This window comes from Dipodomys spectabilis, unplaced genomic scaffold (assembly GCF_019054845.1).
Source record: "Dipodomys spectabilis isolate Male_0828 unplaced genomic scaffold, ASM1905484v1 ptg000163l, whole genome shotgun sequence".
NCBI lineage: Eukaryota > Metazoa > Chordata > Mammalia > Rodentia > Heteromyidae > Dipodomys > Dipodomys spectabilis.
Genome location: NW_024870840.1, coordinates 16770154 through 16789466, shown reverse-complemented (window position 1 = coordinate 16789466; position 19313 = coordinate 16770154). Strand labels below are relative to the sequence as shown.

The following is a 19313-nucleotide window of genomic DNA, read 5'->3' as shown; positions in this document are numbered from 1 at the left end:
CAGTATTGGCGAGGAAAGAGGGAGGGAGGAAGGGAAGAAGAAAAGGAGGGAGGGAGGAAGGGAAGGGTGGAAGGGAGGAAGGGAGGGAGGGAAGGAAGGGAGGGAGGGCCGGAGGGAAGAAAGGAAAGAAGGAAGGAAGGGAGGGAGGGCGGGAGGGAAGAAAGGAAAGAAGGAAGGAAGGGAGGGAGGGCGGGAGGGAAGAAAGGAAAGAAGGAAGGAAGGGAGGGAAGGGAAGGAGGGAGGGAGGGTTTAGGGTTCAGCATAAGCACCCCTCAGTTGCTGGCACATAACTAATGAGAGCAGAGTGGAACCACGCCGACATCAAATGTGCTTTCCTCCTCCTTGGAGCTCCCACCCCCCACCCCCCCTAAAATTTAGGACGGCAAAGAAAGCAGATCAAAAATGCAGAAGGCGCGGGGGGGCCGGGCGGGGCCGGGCTGGATGCCGGCCGGCCGGGAGGGGCCGGCCGGGCGGGGCTGGGGGCCGGCCGGGCCGGGCCGGGCGCTGGCCCCCCGCTAGCTGGCCCCGTCCTCGGGCTCGCTGCAGGGCGAGGGCGCCGAGGAGGCCTTGGACTCGCCGTCGCTGTTGCAATCCGCCCTGCGCTGCGGGGCGGCCCCCGCCGGGCTGTCCCGGGCGCGCGCGTGGCGCTCCAGCAGCTCCTGGAGGTCCCGGATGTAGCCGATGGCGGCGCGCAGCGTCTCCACCTTGCTGAGCCTCCGGGCGGCCAGCTCGCGGGGCAGGCGGTCCCGCAGGCGCGCGTAGCCCTCGTTCACGCAGCGCACGCGCCGCCGCTCGCGCTCGTTGCGCAGGCGCAGGAAGGCGGGCTCCGCGGCGCCCTCCAGCGGCAGGGGCGGGCACGGCCGTCTGCGCTCCCAACTGCGCGCTTGGTCCTGGCGGTCGGGGACCCCGAACGCCTCCCCGGGAGGGACTCGGGCCAGGGGCACCGGGCGCAGCGGGTACGGCACGGTCGGCTTACGTTTCTCCATCGGTCCTTGAGAAGAGGAACCCAAGAGGGTTCGCGGAGGTGCTGGTGCATCCAGACTGCCTGGCACCGCGGGTCTTTGGAGAAGGTGCTGGGTGCTCGGTTCCCGGACAGGCTTCAAGGAGACTTGGCGTGGCTTCTGAAGTTCATGGCACTGCGCGATCACTTGGTAAAGACTCAGATCAGAGATGGCAAAATTCAATAAAATAATAATAATAATAATGCTCCTAGCCCTGATCCAGCGCTTGGAACCGGGATTCCCCGTCGATCTTATTTCCAAAGATAGCAAAGAGTACCGGTGGCCTCCGCCTGTAAGCCCAGCTTCCCGGGAGGAAGCCAGCTCGGGCAGGAAAATCCGTGAGCTGAACCACCAAAAAAAAAAAAAAAAAAAGCCAGACGCGGAGTTGTGGCTTAAGTGGTGGAGCGCCAACCTTGGGCAGCTCCGGGTGCAGCGCCCGAGCCCCTGAGTTCAAGTCCCAGGATGGGTCCAAAAGAAGAAGACGAGGACCAAGGAGCTTCCTCACCCGGGACACCCCGCAGCGTGGTCCCCGCCCTCCCCGACGCTGTCAGGGGCTTCGATCCTCCGATCCGAGGAGGAATCTTCCAGATGCTCCCAAAGCTTCTTCCCTCCCGGGAGCCTGCAGAAGATCTGTCGGCGGAGCCCAAGTTGAACGGGAGGCCTTTTCCTCCTGGAAAATCAGACCCCGACGGTGCTCTCCGTGGTTCCCGGCGCCCGCGCGCCCGCCCGGGTGTCCTGCGGAGCGCGCTTGGCGCGTTTGCGGACTGGCACTTGCTGCTTCTTCATTTGGGGAGGTGGAGGGCAGCGTGCAGCCCGGGGAAGGAGACTGCTGCTCCCTTGTGGTTAGAGCTCGCGTCAAGTCCATGCGCCCCCCCCCCCCCCCATCACCCCAGTTCTCCACCCTCTCCACCTCTGGGAAGCTTCAGAGTTTCTTCTCCCTGACTTTTTGTTTTGTTTTGTTTTGTTTAAACCAGTTAGACACTTTCTGGGAGAAACCAGAAAAAAACAACTAACAACAGATATAAGGATCCATAGATTATGTGCCAAGGTAGGTTTGACATGAGGCATTTCATGTCCTCGTGCTAGTTTTTAAAATCACATCAAAGACTGGGAGGAAAAAATACTAACATTTGTAGTTCTGTCTCACAGTGTTTACTGTAAACACAGCTTCCAATCCGGCTTCTCATCCTACACAGCCTAGGACAGTATCTTCCTCTGGTCCCCAGCATTTTCCCCCCTCATTATATTCGTCTTTCTAAGAAGAATAGACTCCCTTTTCTTTCTAGAGGTTAGAAAAGCAGAGGGCCCCAGTTCCAAGAGAGAACCCTGCTTTGAAGACTTGCCTTTTTAACGCGCAGACTTGCCTTTTTAACAAGCAACCAAAAATATGAATAATTAATCCATCTGTGTTGGCAAAGGGCTTTGAAGATGAAAGTGTCATTAAAAAAAACACTCTCAACTGTACGGTTCATGTCAGAGAATATGTTATCACATCAAAAATCAGATTTCTTCTTCTGCAAACCTGCACATGAAAGGCACCTTCTTTCAAAGCACAACTTAAAAACAAGAAGACGAAAAAACCCCTACATTTACGACCATCTCTTCTTTTTTTTCCTGTCTATTCCTTGAGAGCCAAGGTGTAGTCCCAACATGTTTTGTTTTTTTTTTATTGACAAGTTCTGGGCTTCCCTGTTTACATTAAATGATTTGCCTTAAGCAACTGGAAAAACACTCCCATCAAGGCAAATAAAATAAAATAATCATTCCTTTCAGGCATAAATTCATCATATTTTGAAAGGTTATAGCTTCAACCTACTATGTCCCATGATTTATGTTATCATTTGTTCATGGATTGAGAATGTCCTTCATATGGGAGAAAAGCCCACCAGAAAAGCAAGTTGGTAGATTATGAGATCACATGGGGCTTTGTGAGTGCTTGTACACACACACACACATACACACACACACACACACACACACACCCAATACTGGGGCTTGACCTGAAGCCTTATATGGCCTATGAGGCCTCAAAACTGGCACTCTACCACTTGAGTTATACCTTTACCTCTAGCTTTTTGCTGGCTCTCATAGACGTTTCTGCCCAGGCTGACTTCCAGCCTTGATCATCAGATGTCAGCCTCCTGAGTAACTAGGATTATAGACATGATCCTTGCACTTGCTAGGCAAGCGCTTTGCCACTGAGCTACATCCCAGCCCTCATATATCTTCTTTAGTGAAATGATTGCCCATATATTTAGCACAATTTAAAATACTGTTTTTTTTTCTTAATGTTGATTTAAAAAGGTTTTTTATTCAAGTACAAATCCTTCATCAGGTCCTTGTTCTAGAAATATTTTCTCTCAGTCTTTGGCTTGACTCCTCATTTTGTCCAAGTGTCTTTTCAAGTCTAAGAGTTCTTTTTTGAAGAAGTCATTTTGAAGTTTGTCATTAAAAAAAAAGGCTCATCACTATATTACAGTACTTTTAGTTCTTACATTTATTTGACCTGATTTTACATCCACCTCTGCACTTCACTCTGTTCAAAAACCTGCATCAGAGTGAAAGCTCCCGGGTAGGCCCCCCGGGTAGAAGCTGCAAATTCAGGGGATTCTGTCTCTCACATGTGATATGATGGCTTGGCTTTCAGATTTTTGTGAAAACACAAAAGCAAAACAATGTGACCTATGGATGTCCCATAAGTGAACATTCCTCATCCCAAATGAGCATTCTTTTTATGAGAAGTCAGGGAGCTGGTACCACTCCTGGTCAGAACCAGGGGTTGTGCACCCCTCTGTGCTCATTCACAGCAGACTGAATTTCACAAGTCACCCGCCCCACTCATCTGCATGCTGTTGAAATCAGGACCTGTGTCTTGCCTCATATTTTTGTGTTGGAAGTTAGCACTTCAATAAACATCTCTAGGACAGAAGGAACTCCGGGGTTGCTGTTGTGCAGGTGCCAGGAAGCTACCAGGCAGGGTAGTGTACTGTATTTTCAGAGTTGCTCCCTGTGCGGCTTGGCACCATTTCCCTGAAAACCTTCTTAGTAGCTCTTCTGTTTTCAGCACAGTGCCTGGCATACAGTAGGGCACAAAGCAAGAGGGGGGAGGCACTTGATACAAATTCCCTTCATATACGTCAGGTCGGATGCAAAACAGGAAAATTGGACACCCTTTTCCTGTGCAACACAGGTGAAAAATATCAGCATATAGGCCTGGGGCTGGTGGCTCAAACCTTTAATTTTAGATAATCAGGAGGCTGAGATCTGAAGATCATGGTTGGAAGCCAGCTGGAACAGTATAGTCGGTGAGACTCACAATTAACTAGCAAAATACCGGAAATGGAAGTGTGACTCAAGTGGAGTGGAAGTTAAGGGTCAGCACTCATATAATCCCCATTCCTTTTGGGCCACATCGCCAATTCTGTTTCAAGTCCCTTTTTTTTTAATGGGTCCGGTCGTGGGGCCTGAACTCTGGGCCTGGGCGCTGTTCCTCAGCTCTTAGCTCAAGGCTAGCGCTCTACCACTGGAGCCACAGCGCCACTTCTGGCTTTTTTCTTTTTGCTTATGTGGTGCTGAGGAATCGAACCCAGGGCCTCGAGCATGCAAGGCAAGCGCTCTACCACTGAGCCACCTTCCCAGCCCTCAAGTCTCTTTTTTAAAAGTGTTTTTTCTTGTAAAAATGCTGTACAGAGGGTTACAGTTACAAAAGTAAGGTAATGAGTACCTTTCCTATGGAGCACTGTTACCCCCTCCTTTGTTTTCCCCCTCCCACCCCTTCCCACCACCCCCACGCCTGCCTCCCCCGCGGTTTCATATATTCATTTCTAATATTTGGGACCACGTGGCTCTCCTGGGGGGCGTGCCGGGAAGACGGAAACCCGGAGTCTGCAGGACTCCAGACCGCCCGGAAAGAGATCCCAGCAGCAACCGGTCGCCTAGCAACTGTGGATCGAGCGCTCTGCACTCGATTGGACGGGGCCGGCTTGAACCGAGAAGCGCTCTCGCGGTTCTGCCCCTCAGGCTGGGGTTTCTGTAAGACGCACGCGCAGACCGAGGTGGGCGGGGCTCGAGCGCCCCCGAGTGGCCGAGGAGCCGGAAACGCACGCGGAGGGCGCGGTCCTGAGGAGGAGGAGGAGGTCGGGCGGGGCGGGACGCGGCGGGGCGGGGCCGCGCGGGAAACGTTAGGGGAGCGGCCCCCGGGGGCGCGGGGTCGTGGGCACCCGGGGCGAGCTCTGGCCGGATGAGGAACAAAGCGACCGGGCGGGCGCGCGTCCTCCGCGCCGACGGCAGGTGGGCTGCGCGCGCGGGCCGGGCCGGCCGGGCGGACGAGGGCGGCCTGCTGGGCCCCTCGGGAGGCGCCGGTGTCGCCGCGCCCGTGTGGCCCGGGGACGCTAGCGGGGCGGGAAGGGCGTCCCCCCCCCAACCCCGTGTCGGTGACCGCTCTCGCCCCCCTCCCGCAGCTCGGGCAGCCCCCCTCCCGGCGCTTGTGGAAGGAAAGGCCTCGGGTGTCCCCCGGCATGCCTCGTCCCGCGGCGGGGTGCGCGGCCGCCGGCCCTCGGCGGGAGCGGGGCGGCCCCCGGCGGTCCCCGGAACCAGAGGCCGCGGCGGGGCGGCGGTTGTGAGCCCGCGGCGGTAGCACGTGACGCCGGACGCGCCGCCTGATGCCGCGGCGCCGCCGCCCCCAGCGCTGCTTTCTCCGACGCCCGGCCGCGAGCAGATGCATCACAGGTGCGTGGGGGCGCGCGGGACGCGGCCCGGGACCACGGAGAGGGTTGCGGGTGTGTGTGGGGGGTGATGTGCAACGAGGCTTTGGGTCCCCAAGGCCACGACAGAAACGTCCCGCAGCTGGGGTTAGGTTGGAGGGTAACGCTCTTCGTTCATCCTGGTTGACCTCTCTCGGGTCACACACGAAAAGCCATCTCGGTGACAGCCTTTTCCTACGTCGACGTGTTATTTCGTCGTCGATTCCCTCAATCAGGAAAACGTCGTCTCTTTTTCTTTTCTTTTTAACGTCATCCTCGTGCTTCACCTGGAGTTTGGCAGGAACCTACGGTAGGCTCCAAGGATTAGGTTAAGAGTTCTTAATTCTTGCAAGCTTTCATATTAAACTAAAATAAAAAAGTGTGTGAGTCTGTGTGTGTGTGTGTGCGCGTGCGTGCGCCAGTGCCAGTACTGGGGGCTTGAATTCGGGGCCAGGTCACTCTCCCGTAGCATCACTCAAGGCTTTTCGCCCTACCACTTAAGTTACACCTCTCTTCTAGCTATTAGGTGGTTAAGCGTTGGGAAAAATGGAGGAGAAAGGAAGGAAACAGGCCAGATTCCATCATCCGCAGGCGAGGACAGTTTATTGAGACAGAGCAGCAAGGGACACAGCCTTCCTGTGGGCTTGGAGACTGTGAGCTGGGCTTTATGAGAATCTATCTGAGCAAGAAGGCAGAGGTTAATGAGAAAGCCAGGTAGTTGGGAGCTTTTCGGTTGGGCCCACAATGGAATGAATACAGCTGGGCTTAGTTGCATTGCCCTGCATACCTGGGGTTTTGCCTAGTGTCTGTATGTGCCCGGGACAATAGGATGGGGTTAATTCCTTCATATTCCAGCTTTGGAAAAGTAGAAAGAATGGTTAAAGAGGAGGCAAGTCCTTCTGTAAGAGATTAGGATTTCTTCCTGGGTTGGCTTCAAACCATGATCTCAGCCTCTCCCCAAACAGCTTAGGACTAACAGGTATGAGCCACCAGTGCAGGACTGACCTTTCTTTTAGAGATGGAGTTTTACTATGTAGCCCAGATTGCCCTCAAATTCATCCCCTTGTGTCAACCTTCTGGAATTACGGTTGTGCACCACCACACTAGCTTCCCCCAAGCTTCCATTGTTTAAAGTACTTTAAAGTGCCATGCCAGTACGGTATAGAATTCTGCATGTAATGGCAATGGCTGTTACTGCAGAATCCTTTCAAAAGCTGTATGTTTAGAAGAATTAGGAGGCTAAAACACAAATTGGTTGAAATTACTGAAATTTACATTTTTCAGAGTGACTGCATTTTGCTTAGCTACCTCTTTTATTCCAAGAAAGAGATGTGAGATAAACAGCTAGCAATGGTTCCACAGGTTGGCTAGAAGCTAAACCGTAGGAGAATAGAGGAAATGATTTTTATCAGAGATGAGTAAAAGGAGAGGACTTAGTATCTTGACTTTAGCTTTTCTTGCATGCTGGCTTCTGAGATTCCCTTATGAGGAGGGAGTTAGGATTGAACTTTGGAATGGGAAGTCTCAAGAGAATCCTAATGTACATTCCCTTCCTCTGCCTGTAGGATGCTAGTTACCTTTGGTTTCTATCTGCTGAGGTCATCACATTTTAGGGACTCACAGCAAAGCAGCAATCTGCTGAGCTGCTGGCTTTAAACTCTCGTTTGAACTGCTTTGAATAAAAACATTTTGATTTTGAGATTCAGTACACAGATAAATATTCAGGAAGGTTCAAAATGGAAATTGAAGTTACAAACTTTCAAATTTACTTAAAAAAAAGTTATTTTAACAAATTTCTTATAGTTCATTGGCTCCAGTGATTGTTATTTTAGATAGGATTGCCCCTATAAAAAGTTATAAAAGTCTCGTAAACCAGTTGAAGACCAGAAACTCAACACTAAGTTAGCCTGCAGCTGCCTTATGGTAGCTTATGGCTTCTTTGGGCTATAGGAGTTTTGCATTCTTTTGTAGAATAATAAAAATGTATGTATGATGTGCTTCATTTGCCGTGTGGCATTAGCTTTTTTTTTTTTTTTTCTGGTAAGGATAATGGATTTTATATTGCTCCATCCAATTAAAATCTTATCAAAACACCTAGTCTGGGCTGGAAAGGTGGCTCAATGGTAGAATGCTTGCCTCTCATGCATGAGGCCCTGGGTTTGATTCCTCAGCACCACATAAGCAGAAAAAAAAAAAAAACCGGAAGTGGTGCTGTGGCTCAGTGGTAGAGCACTAGCCTTGACCTGAAGAGCTGACGGACAGCGTTCAGGCCCAGAGTTCAGGTCTCATAACTGTCAAAAAAAAAAAACCCAAAACAATAAACTTCACGAGAAGTTGTATATATAAAAGGCAAATAGATATTTTTTAAAAAAACTATTCTTTTTTTGTCAGCCCTGGGGCTTGAACTCTGGGCCTGCACCCTGTCCCTCAGCTCTTCAGCTCAAGACAAGAGCTCTAACACTTGAGCCACAGCACCTCTTCTAGTTTTCTGATGGTTTATTGGAGAAAAGTCTCACAGACTTTCCTGCCTGGGCTGGCTTTGAACCACAGTCCTCGGATCTCAGCCTCCTGAGTAGTATTACAGGCGTGAGCCACCAATGCCTGGCTAAAACTATTTTCTTTTGTCTTTTTCATTTTTTGATACTGGGGATTTAATTCAGGACATTGTACTTACTAGACAAGTGTTTTGCCACTGAGCTATATCCCAGCTGCAAAGTATTATCTTTGACTGTAATTTTCTTACTACATTAAGAAATAGTATTTTCTTAAATTAGATTTGAGTCAGAATCCTAACTCTGCTTCTGACTAGTTATGGGATCTTGAGTTAAGTTTCTTAGCCCAAGTTTCCTCAGGATTAAGAATGTCTGTCTTATAATATGAGGATTAAGAGAGAGATGTAAATCATGTAAACCAATGCATTATATATGGCAAGGTACAGTATGTGTACCTATTACTAGTTTCATGTTGACTGATGTCATTGCTGTTTTTCAGAATTAAAAACCTGTTATTTATTTTTGTCAGTCGTGGGGCTTGAACTCTGGGCCAGGGCACTGTCCCTCAGCTCTTCAGCTCAAGGCTAGAGCTCTACTTCTTGAGCCACAGCGCCACTTACGGTTTTCTAGTGGTTAATTGGAGATAAGAGTCTTACGGATTTTCTTGCCTGGGCTGGCTTTGAGCCGTGATCCTCAGATCTCAGCCTCCTGAGTAGCTAGGATTACAGTTGTGAGCCATCGGTGCCTGACTTAAAAACCTATTTAAGTATGCTTCTATTGTGTAGCTCCATTTGATTCGTCTCCCTTGCTGCTCCCCATCCCTGCCCAGCCCCCTTGTACCTGGTCAATGTACTGTCTACCATATAGCCTTAACCCAGCTGCTCCATGTACCCTAGCACATAGAGAAGATGTGTCACCATGATGCCAAGTAAGCATTAGAGGTCATTAGAGACCTACCTTGAATACCTTGCTGGCCAGCCTCTTTAAATGATGATTATGATGACAGTGCCTAAACTCTCACTATAATCCAGTTCTTTTTTTTGGTCTTTCGTGGGGCTTGAACTCTGGCTTGGGTGCTGTCCCTGTGCTCTTCAGCTCAAGGCGAGCGCTCTACCCCTTGAGCCACAGCACCACTTCGGTTTTCTAGTAGTTTATTGGAGATAAGAATCTCACGGACTTTCCTGCCTAGGCTGGCTTTGAACCGTGATCCTCAGATCTCAGCCTCCTGAGTAGCTAGGATTACAGATGTGCGCCACCAGTGCCTGGCTTCAATCCAGTTCTTTTTGATAATAGCTTCCAATAATGGCTTGCTCAGGTCAGTATTACTTTTATGCTCTAGATGTTTTTAGTGTACGTTAAGATAGATTGCATAGGGAAGGTGATTGATTCTTCAGTCCTCATGGACTGTGTGTCTTATAACTTTGGTGCGTTAAAACCATTTTGGCAGTGCTTTGTGGGAAGTCTTGGGCTGTCACTGAATTGTGCTGCTTTGGCGCATGTGCCCAGCCTCATGAACCTTAGTTTCCTTATCTGCCTTATTTTGCCGATGTTGTCTGAGGATTTGAAGGACATTTTTTTTTTTTGTCGGTCATGAGGCTTGAACTCTGGGCTTGGGCGCTGTCCCTGAGCTCTTCAGCTCAAGGCCAGCGCTCTACTGCTTGAGCCACAGCGCCACTTCTGTTTTTTTTTTTCTAGTGGTTTATTGGAGATAAGAGTCTCATGGACTTTCCTGCCTGGGCTGGCTTTGAACTGCGATCCTCAAATCTCAACCTCCTGAGTAGCTAGGATTATAAGCATGAGCTGCTGGCGCCTGGCTTGAAGGACATTTTAATAAAGTTACAACAAAACTTACATAGTGAACCTTGATACCGATGAGATTATATTAAAGTACTAAACCTTAGGGGAAATACAGTGCTTCACACCATTGATGATATTGATGAGACCCAGTATCACCTTAACTGCTGATAAAAGAGATGAGTTCGTTTTTGCATAGTTTTAAACAAAGTGCCTTAAAAAAAAAACTACCAATATGAAGTAATAAGCTGTTAGAGACAATAACTATTGAGATCAAAATGCTGGATAATTTAAAAACAAACTGTGTTTGCCAGTGTGCTGTATAGATTGTGGACTTTGCTTTGGGTAGTGTCTGTCACTGCTGTATGACACTGACATGAGTTATAAACCTCTGTTTCTGTTTCCTCTAGAGAGAATAGGACATCAGCCATCTCAGAGTTGTGACCTCCAAAATGAGTAGTTGATCAGATTCAGTTCCTCCATCCCTACAAATTCAGACTCTTGGATAACTTAATGGAATCACTGAGGTAATTTTTTTGTTTAACTGATTGTGTGTGCTCTTTCCTAGGATGAATGAAATGAACCTGAGCCCAGTGGGGATGGAGCAACTGACTTCATCCTCTGTGAGCAATGCCTTGCCAGTCTCAGGAAGTCACCTGGGCTTGGCTGCCTCCCCCACTCACAGTGCCATCCCTGCCCCAGGTAGGTGGTAAGGGAGAGTTACCACATTTTCTGATCAGTTCTGCACACTTCTAAGGGTGGAAGAGACAGGCAGGCCTGAAGGCAGTACCACATTGCTGGCATGGAAGAAAAGTTTTAAAGCCTTCCAGAGTTCTCATAGTAGTAGCAGGTTTTTTTTTTTTTTTCTTTTTTTTTTTTGTCATCATAGGGCTTGAACTCTGGGCTTGGGCCCTCTTGCTCAGCTCAGTTCAAGGAAAGAGCTCTACCACTTGAGCCACAGCGCCACTTCTGGTTTTCTGGTGGTTATTTGGACTCACGGACGTTCCTGCCCAGGCTGGCTTTGAACCACAATACTCAGATCTCAGGATCTGAGTATTGATCTCAGCCTCCTGAGATCTGAGTATATAGGCATGAGCTACCGGCGCCCGGCTTTTTTTTTTTCTTTTTCTGATAGTTTTTTGTTTTGTTTTGTTTTTTTAAACTTTGCATGTTATTTGGGCTTAACCACTCATCTGGTTCACACATTGGCACAGTGTCCCTGGGTTAATAGAAGACAACCAGTTAAACTTACTCATTAGTTCCCAAAGCATGGGGAATTGGGCCTCATTTTTTCACTAGGTTTGAAACTGAGCAATTACAAGTTTGCCAGGTCAGAAATTGTGGAAGGCAAGATAGCTTTATCAACCAGAGAAAGATGCAAATTTGTTCTAACCCTTCATTGTACTTTGTAAACCTCTTCCTGTCTAGTTTTACTTTCTTTCTCTATTGAAATGTAAAAGATAGGAGTAAGCAATTGACTCTGAAGGGTGTATTGCATTATAATGTATTAGACTTTACCAAACTAGTTGTTAATGTTTGAAGTTATTTTAAATTAATCCATAAGATGTTTGAATAGCTCTCCATGGAGAATTACCTATTAAATTAGTAAAGTACCGTGCAGCAATTGACAATCTTTATTGAAACTAAAATCTCTTTATTTTCGTTTCCACAAAAGAGTTTTTTCTTTTTGTGATAGTCTCAGGGTCCATATGTTGTATCTAAGATTTTTTTACTCACAGTGAGCATTTGACCACTTGAGCCACAGCTCCACTTCCAGCTTTTTAGTGATTAATTGGAGATAAGAGTCTCACAGACTTTCCTGTTGGGGCTGGCTTTGAATCCCAATCCTCAGATCTCAGCTTCCTGAGTATCTAGAATTACAGATGTGAGCCACCAGTGCCCAGCTTCAAAAGAAATTTTAAGTTAGTTGTTAACCTGTCTGAATGCCTAAGTACCTTTTAGGCATTCCTTTTAGTAGAAACTCTTGTTAAGGAGAAAAAGCCACAGGGTGCCGGTGGCTCATGCCTGTAATCCTAGCTACTCAAGAGGCTGAGGTCTAAGGATTGCCGTTCAAAGCCAGCCTGGGCAGGAATGTCTGTGAAACTCTTATCTCCAATAAACCACCAGAAAACCGGAAGTGGAGCTGTAGCTCAAGTGGTAGAGCGCTTGCCTTGAGCTGTAGAGCTGCAGGACAGTGCTCAGGCCCAGAGTTCAGGCCCCATGACTGACAAAAAAAAAAAAAAGAGTAAAAGCCTATTAAAAATATTGCTCCTGCTGGGCGCCGGAATCCTAGCTATTCAGGAGGCTGAGATCTGAGGATTGCAGTTCAAAGCCAGTCCAGGCAGGAAAGTCCATGAGACTCTTATCTCCAACAAACCACTCAGAAAACCGGAAGTGGCGCTGTGGCTCAAGTGGTAGAAGGCTAGCCTTGAGCTGAAGTGCTGAGGGACAGTGTTCAGGCCTAGAGTTCAAGCCCCATGACCGACAAAAAAAAAAAAATAGCCGGGCACCGGTGGCTCACACCTGTAATCAGATACTCAGGAGGCTGAGATCTGAGGATCACACAGTTCAGAGCCAGCCTGGGAAAGAATATCCATGAGACTCTTATCTCCACTAAACCATTCAAAACCAGAAGTGGTGCTGTGACTCAAGTGGTAGAGCGCTTGCCTTGAGCTGAAGAGCTGAGTGACAGCGCCTAGACCCAGAGTTCAAGCCCTGGACCGACAAAAAAAAAAATTAAAAAATTAAAATATTGCTCCTTGCAGAAATGTATAAATCAGCACTGCCCAAACTTATTAGTATTCATTATGATATTTAGACACAGTAGAAGTCACTTAACCCTTAGAGTCATGTCCCAGCCCATTTTTACTTCAGTTATATTTCAGATAGCCTTGCATGGCAATTCTCAAATGCTTCCTGTGTAGCAGAATTATAGGTAAGATTTACCATATCAGCGTACTTGTTGAGATGGGATCTGGTCAACTTTTCTGCCAGGGTGGCCTCAAACTGATTCTCCTAATCTGACCTCCTGTGTACCTGGAATTTCAGGTGTGTGCCACCACACCAGTCCCTATATACATTAGGATTTTATTTGTGAATGACATATGCGCAATGACTTAGGAGCAATACAGACAATGGGAGGATTCATTTGACACATTAAAACTAGAGAATTTTTTTTTGGGGGGGGGTCCGGTTGTGGGGCCTGAACTCTGGGCCTGGACGCTGTCCCTCAGCTCTTCAGCTCAAAGCTAACGCTCTACCACTTGAGCCACAGCACCACTTCCGGCTTTTTACTTTTTGCTTATGTGGTGCTGAGGAATTGCACCCAAGGCCTCATGCATGCAAGGCAAGTGCTCTACCACTGAGCCACCTTCCCAGCCCCTAGAGAATTAGTTTTGAAATTACACTGTTTTGTCCTGTTTGTGGAAATCTGTATAGTATTAAGATTACTAAGGTGAAATTTAATAATTTTTTATTTTGTAGGTCTTCCTGTGGCAATTCCAAACCTGGGTCCCTCATTAAGCTCTCTGCCTTCTGCTTTGTCTCTGATGCTCCCAATGGGTATTGGGGATCGAGGGGTGATGTGTGGGTTACCTGAAAGAAACTATACCCTACCTCCACCACCTTACCCTCACCTCGAGAGCAGTTACTTCAGAACCATTCTACCTGGTAAGTTTTATCTTCTTGTTAGGAAAAATAATGGGGCCATCTTTTAACCTCAGTTCTTAGTGATTTGAATCATTCTTTTTTGTCTTTGTCATTATATATTCATCTCCAGATGGAAAAGTCTGGCTCTCCCAATGACTTACTATATCAGTCTTTTTCTTTTGGTCGGTCATTGGGCTTGAACTCTGGGCTTGGATGCTGTCCCTCAGCTCTTCAGCTCAAGGCTAGTGCTGTACCACTTGAGCCACAGTACCACTTTGGGGTTTTGGTGGTTAATTGGTGATAAGAGTCTCATGGACTTTCCTGTTAAGGCTGGCTTTGAACCATAATCCTCAGATCTCAGCCAGGCACGAGCCACCGGAGCCTAGCATTCTTGTAGACTTCTGTCCCAGCTGCCTTGGCCTTCCAATCCATTTCCTATGTAGCTTTGGTGACAGATATCACTATGCCCAGCTATGAATTGAGGAGAGTTCATGAGACTCCTGAACTTTTCTTCCCAGCCTGGCCTTGAGCCACAATCCTTCAGTCTCCCAGGTAGCTAGGATTACAGATTGTAGCCATCATTGCCCTACTTAATTATGTCTGTACAGCAAATTTTTGCATGTTAGGAATTAGGGATTGCAACCATGTAAATACTAAAGGTAGCACTTCAGTCATTTATAGTTTGCATCAAGCTATTGGGATTTGAGTTTGACAGGAAAAATTATGGTATGTTCATGTCACTACTTTTTAAAAAGTATACCTAATTAGGAGCCTAGCCTCTCAGGAGGCTGAGATCTGAGGATTGCGGTTTGAAGCTAGTCCAGGCAGGAAAGTCCTCATGAGACTCTTACCTCCAATTAACCCCTCAAAAAACCAGAAGTGGGGCTAGGAAGGTAGCTCAGTGGTAGAGCGCTTGCCTTGCATGCCTGAGGCCCTGGGTTCGATTCCCAGCACCACATAAGGAAAAAGAAAAAAGCCGGAAGTGGCGCTGTGGCTCAAGTGGTAGAGTGCTAGCCTTGAACTGAAGAGCTGAGGGACAACGCCCAGGCCCAGAGTTCAGGGCCCACGACCGGACCCAAAAAAAAAAAAAAAACCAACTAGAAGTGGAGCTGTTGCTGAATTGGTAGAGTGTCAGCCTTGAGCACAAAGAGGCTCAGGGACAGTTCAAGCCCCACAACTGACACACACCCCCAGAAAAAAATATATATGTTAAGTAGATTATTTTAATTTGGTTGTATTTGAGGGAAGTAATTTATAGCAATTGAAATTTATTATATTTAACAATGTAGTAAGAAATTTCTATTTCTGATCTTTTTTTGTTCTCAGGTATTCTTTCTTATTTAGCTGACAGGCCACCTCCTCAGTACATCCACCCCAACTCTATAAATGTGGATGGTAACACAGCACTATCGATTGCCAATAACCCTTCAGCGCTCGATCCCTATCAGTCCAATGGAAATGTTGGATTAGAACCAGGCATTGTTTCAATAGACTCACGTTCTGTGAACACACATGGTGCCCAAAGTCTTCATCCTAGTGATGGCCATGAGGTGGCGTTGGACACAACAATCACTATGGAGAATGTTTCCCGGGTTACCAGCCCAATCTCTACAGATGGAATGGCAGAGGAGCTTACAATGGATGGTGTTGCAGGCGAGCATTCTCAAATTCCAAATGGCTCCAGAAGTCATGAACCTCTCTCCGTGGATTCTGTGAGCAACAACCTGACAGCAGACCCTGTAGGACATGGCGGTGTGCTACCTATTCATGGGAATGGACTGGAGCTCCCTGTGGTCATGGAGACAGACCACATTGCAAGTCGGGTCAACGGGATGTCGGACAGTGCCCTCAGTGACTCCATCCACACCGTGGCTATGAGCACCAACTCTGTAAGCGTGGCACTCTCTACCTCACACAACCTTGCCTCCCTAGAATCTGTTTCCCTTCATGAAGTTGGCCTCAGCCTAGAACCTGTGGCTGTCTCCTCCATCACCCAGGAGGTTGCTATGGGAACAGGTCATGTAGATGTATCTTCAGACAGTCTTTCTTTTGTACCATCTTCACTGCAAATGGAAGACTCCAATTCAAACAAGGAAAACATGGCAACCTTGTTTACAATTTGTGAGTGTGCTTAGCCTTTCTCTTTTAGAAATTTTGGTTTAAAAAGACCATCGTCCCTACTAGGTTCAGTCAGTGTTCTGCATTAATTTAAGGGAATATATAGGAAGTTATTGGTCTTTGGAGGTTTTTGCCTATGATCCTTTTATTGAAGTGGTGCCTTTACCTCAAGTAAGCTAAGAAATGTGCCAAATATTATGCATTAAGTCTTGTAGTATAATATAAAGCCAAATATTAGTTGTTGTTTTTTTTTTTTACAGTATCCTAGAGGAAAGAAACATAAAAGTAGTCACTTCTGTATTTAGAGATAAACTTGCTTGATAATGCTTAAGGTATTTTCTAAGGCTTTACAAATAAGGGTTATAGCATGGAATTTTATAGAATTAGTCTATATGACATTCACTGTGCTCTTTAAGCATAAGACTAAAAAAATTAAATTACTTTTTTTTTTTTTTGGGTCCAGTCGTGGGCCTGAACTCTGGGCCTGGGCGCTGTCCCTCAGCTCCTCAGCTCAAGGCTAGCGCTCTACCACTTGAGCCACAGTGCCACTTCCGGCTTTTTTCTTTTTGCTTATGTGGTGCTGGGGAATCGAACCCAGGGCCTCATGAATGCAAGACAAGCGCTCTACCACTGAGACACCTTCCCAGCCCAAAATTAAATTACTTTTATAGCTGGAGAAATATAGATGGATATAAATGTAATACTTTTTTGTTCAGAATACATATAAATTATTATTGGCTTTTTTTTTTTCTTCTAGTTTTTTTGTTGTTGATTTTGGGGCTGGAACTCAGGGCCTGGGTGCTGTCCCTGAGCTTTTGTGCTCAAGACTAGTCCTCTGCCACTTTGAGCCACAGCTCTACTTCAGGTTTTCTGATGGTTAGTTGGATATAAGAGTCTCATGGTCTTTCCTGCCTGGGCTGGCTTTGAACTGTGATCCTCGGATCTCAGCCTCCTGAGTAGCTACGATTACAGGCATGAGCCACCAGTGCCTGGCAATTATTGTAGTTTGACATGTAAAATTTATTTTTATTGGGCAATAATGCAAAGCCACATCCACGTGGTGGGTTTTTGGTGTTTCTTCATGTTTCATGCATGAAATGTGTACTTAACCTGCATGCTTAACTTGTGGTCTGGGGATAGAGCAGTGTACAGAGATAGGATATACCTTTAAGGAACCTGTAGTGTAATAGAAGGCATGGACAAGCAAACTATTGGATCACAGAATGGTCAGTGTGAAGATGGAGTTAGCTCTTGTTGCTAAAACAGCCTGAGGGAAAACAACCAGTGTAGAAAGTTGGGAGGTAACATACATGTTAGCACAGACCTTAAGGACAAGAAAAATGAAAACAGTTGACAGGAAGCTGGGAGTTTGCACCTGTCAGTGCCTAGAATTAAAAGAATCAAGAATGTTTCAGATTTGTTGAAATGTAAAATGGAGATGGGAGGGGTCACCTGATAAAAGAAGTAGGAACTGGGACAAGATCTTCTAAGAGCAAACGAAGAAGGTTGAGATTAGGTTCTGTGAAAAATGTCAGGGTAGTTAGAGAAGTACATTGAGATGATGTGCCAAATTCACATGAAAGGTGATGGTTTTCCAGTCATCCTTTAACTCCAGTGAAGGAAGTAGTAGACATTCTAGAGAAGTGAGTAGAGCTTGTGGACTGGCCAAGGTTAAGAAAATCCTGGCTTCTGGAAGCGGATTAATGAGGTGAATAAATAATAAAAGGTGGACGGGATTTTGTTTTTTTGATGTTTTGTTTTTATGTTTGGGGCGGTGGTAAAGTTAGTTTCAGGATCTAAGAAAGTTGTATATGAGGGCCTGGGAAGGTGGCTCAGTGGTAGAGCGCTTGACTTGCGTGCCTGAGGCCCTTGGGTTTGATTCCTCAGCACCACATAAGCAAAAAGAAAAAAAAAGCCGGAAGTGGCGCTGTGGCTCAAGTGGTAGAGCACTAGCCTTGAGCTGAAGAGCTGAGGGACAGCGCCCAGGCCCAGAGTTCAGGCCCCATGACCGGACCAAAAAAAAAAAAAGAAAGTTGTATATGGAGCTGAATAGGATCAATTCTAACTGGAAATATTTAGGAATCATCAACATTAAGATAGTATACTTGTGGCCGTGGCAATGGGATGAAACCAGCTAGTGATAATATGGAACAGGAAGAGAAGAAGGGAGTGATGCACATTCTTGGTATTAACACATCTCAAGTTCATATTTTCATCCAGTATTGTAATTAACATGAAGACCATTAGTTGAGATATTGTTTATGTGTATGCATTTTAAAGTGCACTAAGTGAATTTTTGGCATATTCAAATGTTGTACGGTCATCACAGGTATTTACTTCCAAAAGTTATAATCATCTATACAGACTTTTCTTACCAAATAGCATTCGCAGTCATTCTTCACTCCTTCTACACCATTCGCAGGCACCAAATGATCGTTTGCTATGTGTGATTTTCCTACTCTAGACATTTTGTATAAATGCAATCATATGCCTTCCCTGTCTGCTCCTTTTAAAGTTTAGCAAGGACTTATTTTAGCATAACAGAGTTAAAGGGAGAAATGGCGAAGATAGGTATTTCCTGCTTCTCATGAAGGAAATGGGAGTTAAAGACTCAAAATGGCAGTTCCTAGGTATAGCCTTTATACTTTTTTAGCTGGTCAAAATATACACATCATCCAGCACCTCTTAATCTAGTGAGACTAGATAATGGTTGCTTGTGAGTAAAATGGGTGAGCCCCACCCAAAACAGCCTTCAGAATTTCCTTTTGCCAGACATATTTTTTATTCTGTGTCTACTTATTCATGAAGAGTTCTCAGATATTTTTAAAAAACCATCTCAAAGGAACAGGCAAATTTAGGCAACCCCTTCTACATTTCAGAAAAGGCAGAGTTAGGTAGGTTACTGCAATTTAACATTTAAAAGAGGCATGATGGGAGAATTGACCTGTTTTTTCAGTGCATGGCCTTAATGTCTGAGTCTGGCCATTTTGATATATTAAAAATTATATTTTTCCCTAGCTCCTCATCTAGTCCTTTATTTCCCTCCTAAATGACTTTGGTCCCTTTTAATCTTAAAGAGTTCAGAGGGCCCATGGTCTGACTTCTGTAACTGTGTTTGCTGAGCATGGACTGTTGGCTCTGTCTAGAAAAGGGAGCCCCCCCCCCAAAAAACAACAACAACAAAAAATTTCCCAGTCTTTAGGAAGTGAAATGGGAAATTCAGTTAACCAGAAATTTGGCTGACAGGCTGCCAAGATCAGGACCAGAAGATGACCAGGATCAGAAGACATCAAAATATTCTTTTTTTTTTTTTGTCAGTTGTGGAGCTTGAACGATGGCTTTGGGCACTGTCCCTACTTCAGCTCAAGGCTAGTGCTCTACCACTTGAGCCACAGCGCCACTTCCGGTTTTCTAGTGATTTATTGGAGATGAGTCTCACAGACTTTCCTGCCTGTGCTGGCTTTGAACTGTGATCCTCAGATCTCAGCCTCTTGAGTAACTTGGGTTACAGGAATGAG

General features: G+C 46.4%; 2 protein-coding genes across 2 annotated transcripts in view; one reads left to right on the top strand and one right to left on the bottom strand.

Moving 5' to 3' along the window:
• Nucleotides 1-515: 515 nt before the first annotated feature.
• Nucleotides 516-986, bottom strand: Ascl4 (achaete-scute family bHLH transcription factor 4). The gene has a single exon (XM_042693040.1). It carries the CDS (start codon nt 984-986, stop codon nt 516-518), a length of 471 nt encoding a protein of 156 aa, XP_042548974.1.
• Nucleotides 987-5595: 4609 nt separating this feature from the next.
• Prdm4 (PR/SET domain 4) overlaps nt 5596-19313 on the top strand; it is a 30404-nt gene continuing 16686 nt past the window's right edge. The window contains exons 1-4 of the mRNA XM_042693271.1: nt 5596-5729; nt 10598-10731; nt 13513-13698; nt 15004-15798. Of these exons, the coding sequence (XP_042549205.1) occupies nt 5719-5729; nt 10598-10731; nt 13513-13698; nt 15004-15798 (1126 nt within the window). The 5' untranslated portion in view covers nt 5596-5718. The remainder of the gene's footprint in view (nt 5730-10597; nt 10732-13512; nt 13699-15003; nt 15799-19313) is intronic.

Bases quoted from the DNA above. Each gene is read 5' to 3' on its own strand.
- Ascl4 (XM_042693040.1), bottom strand. From the start codon at position 986: ATGGAGAAACGTAAGCCGACCGTGCCGTACCCGCTGCGCCCGGTGCCC.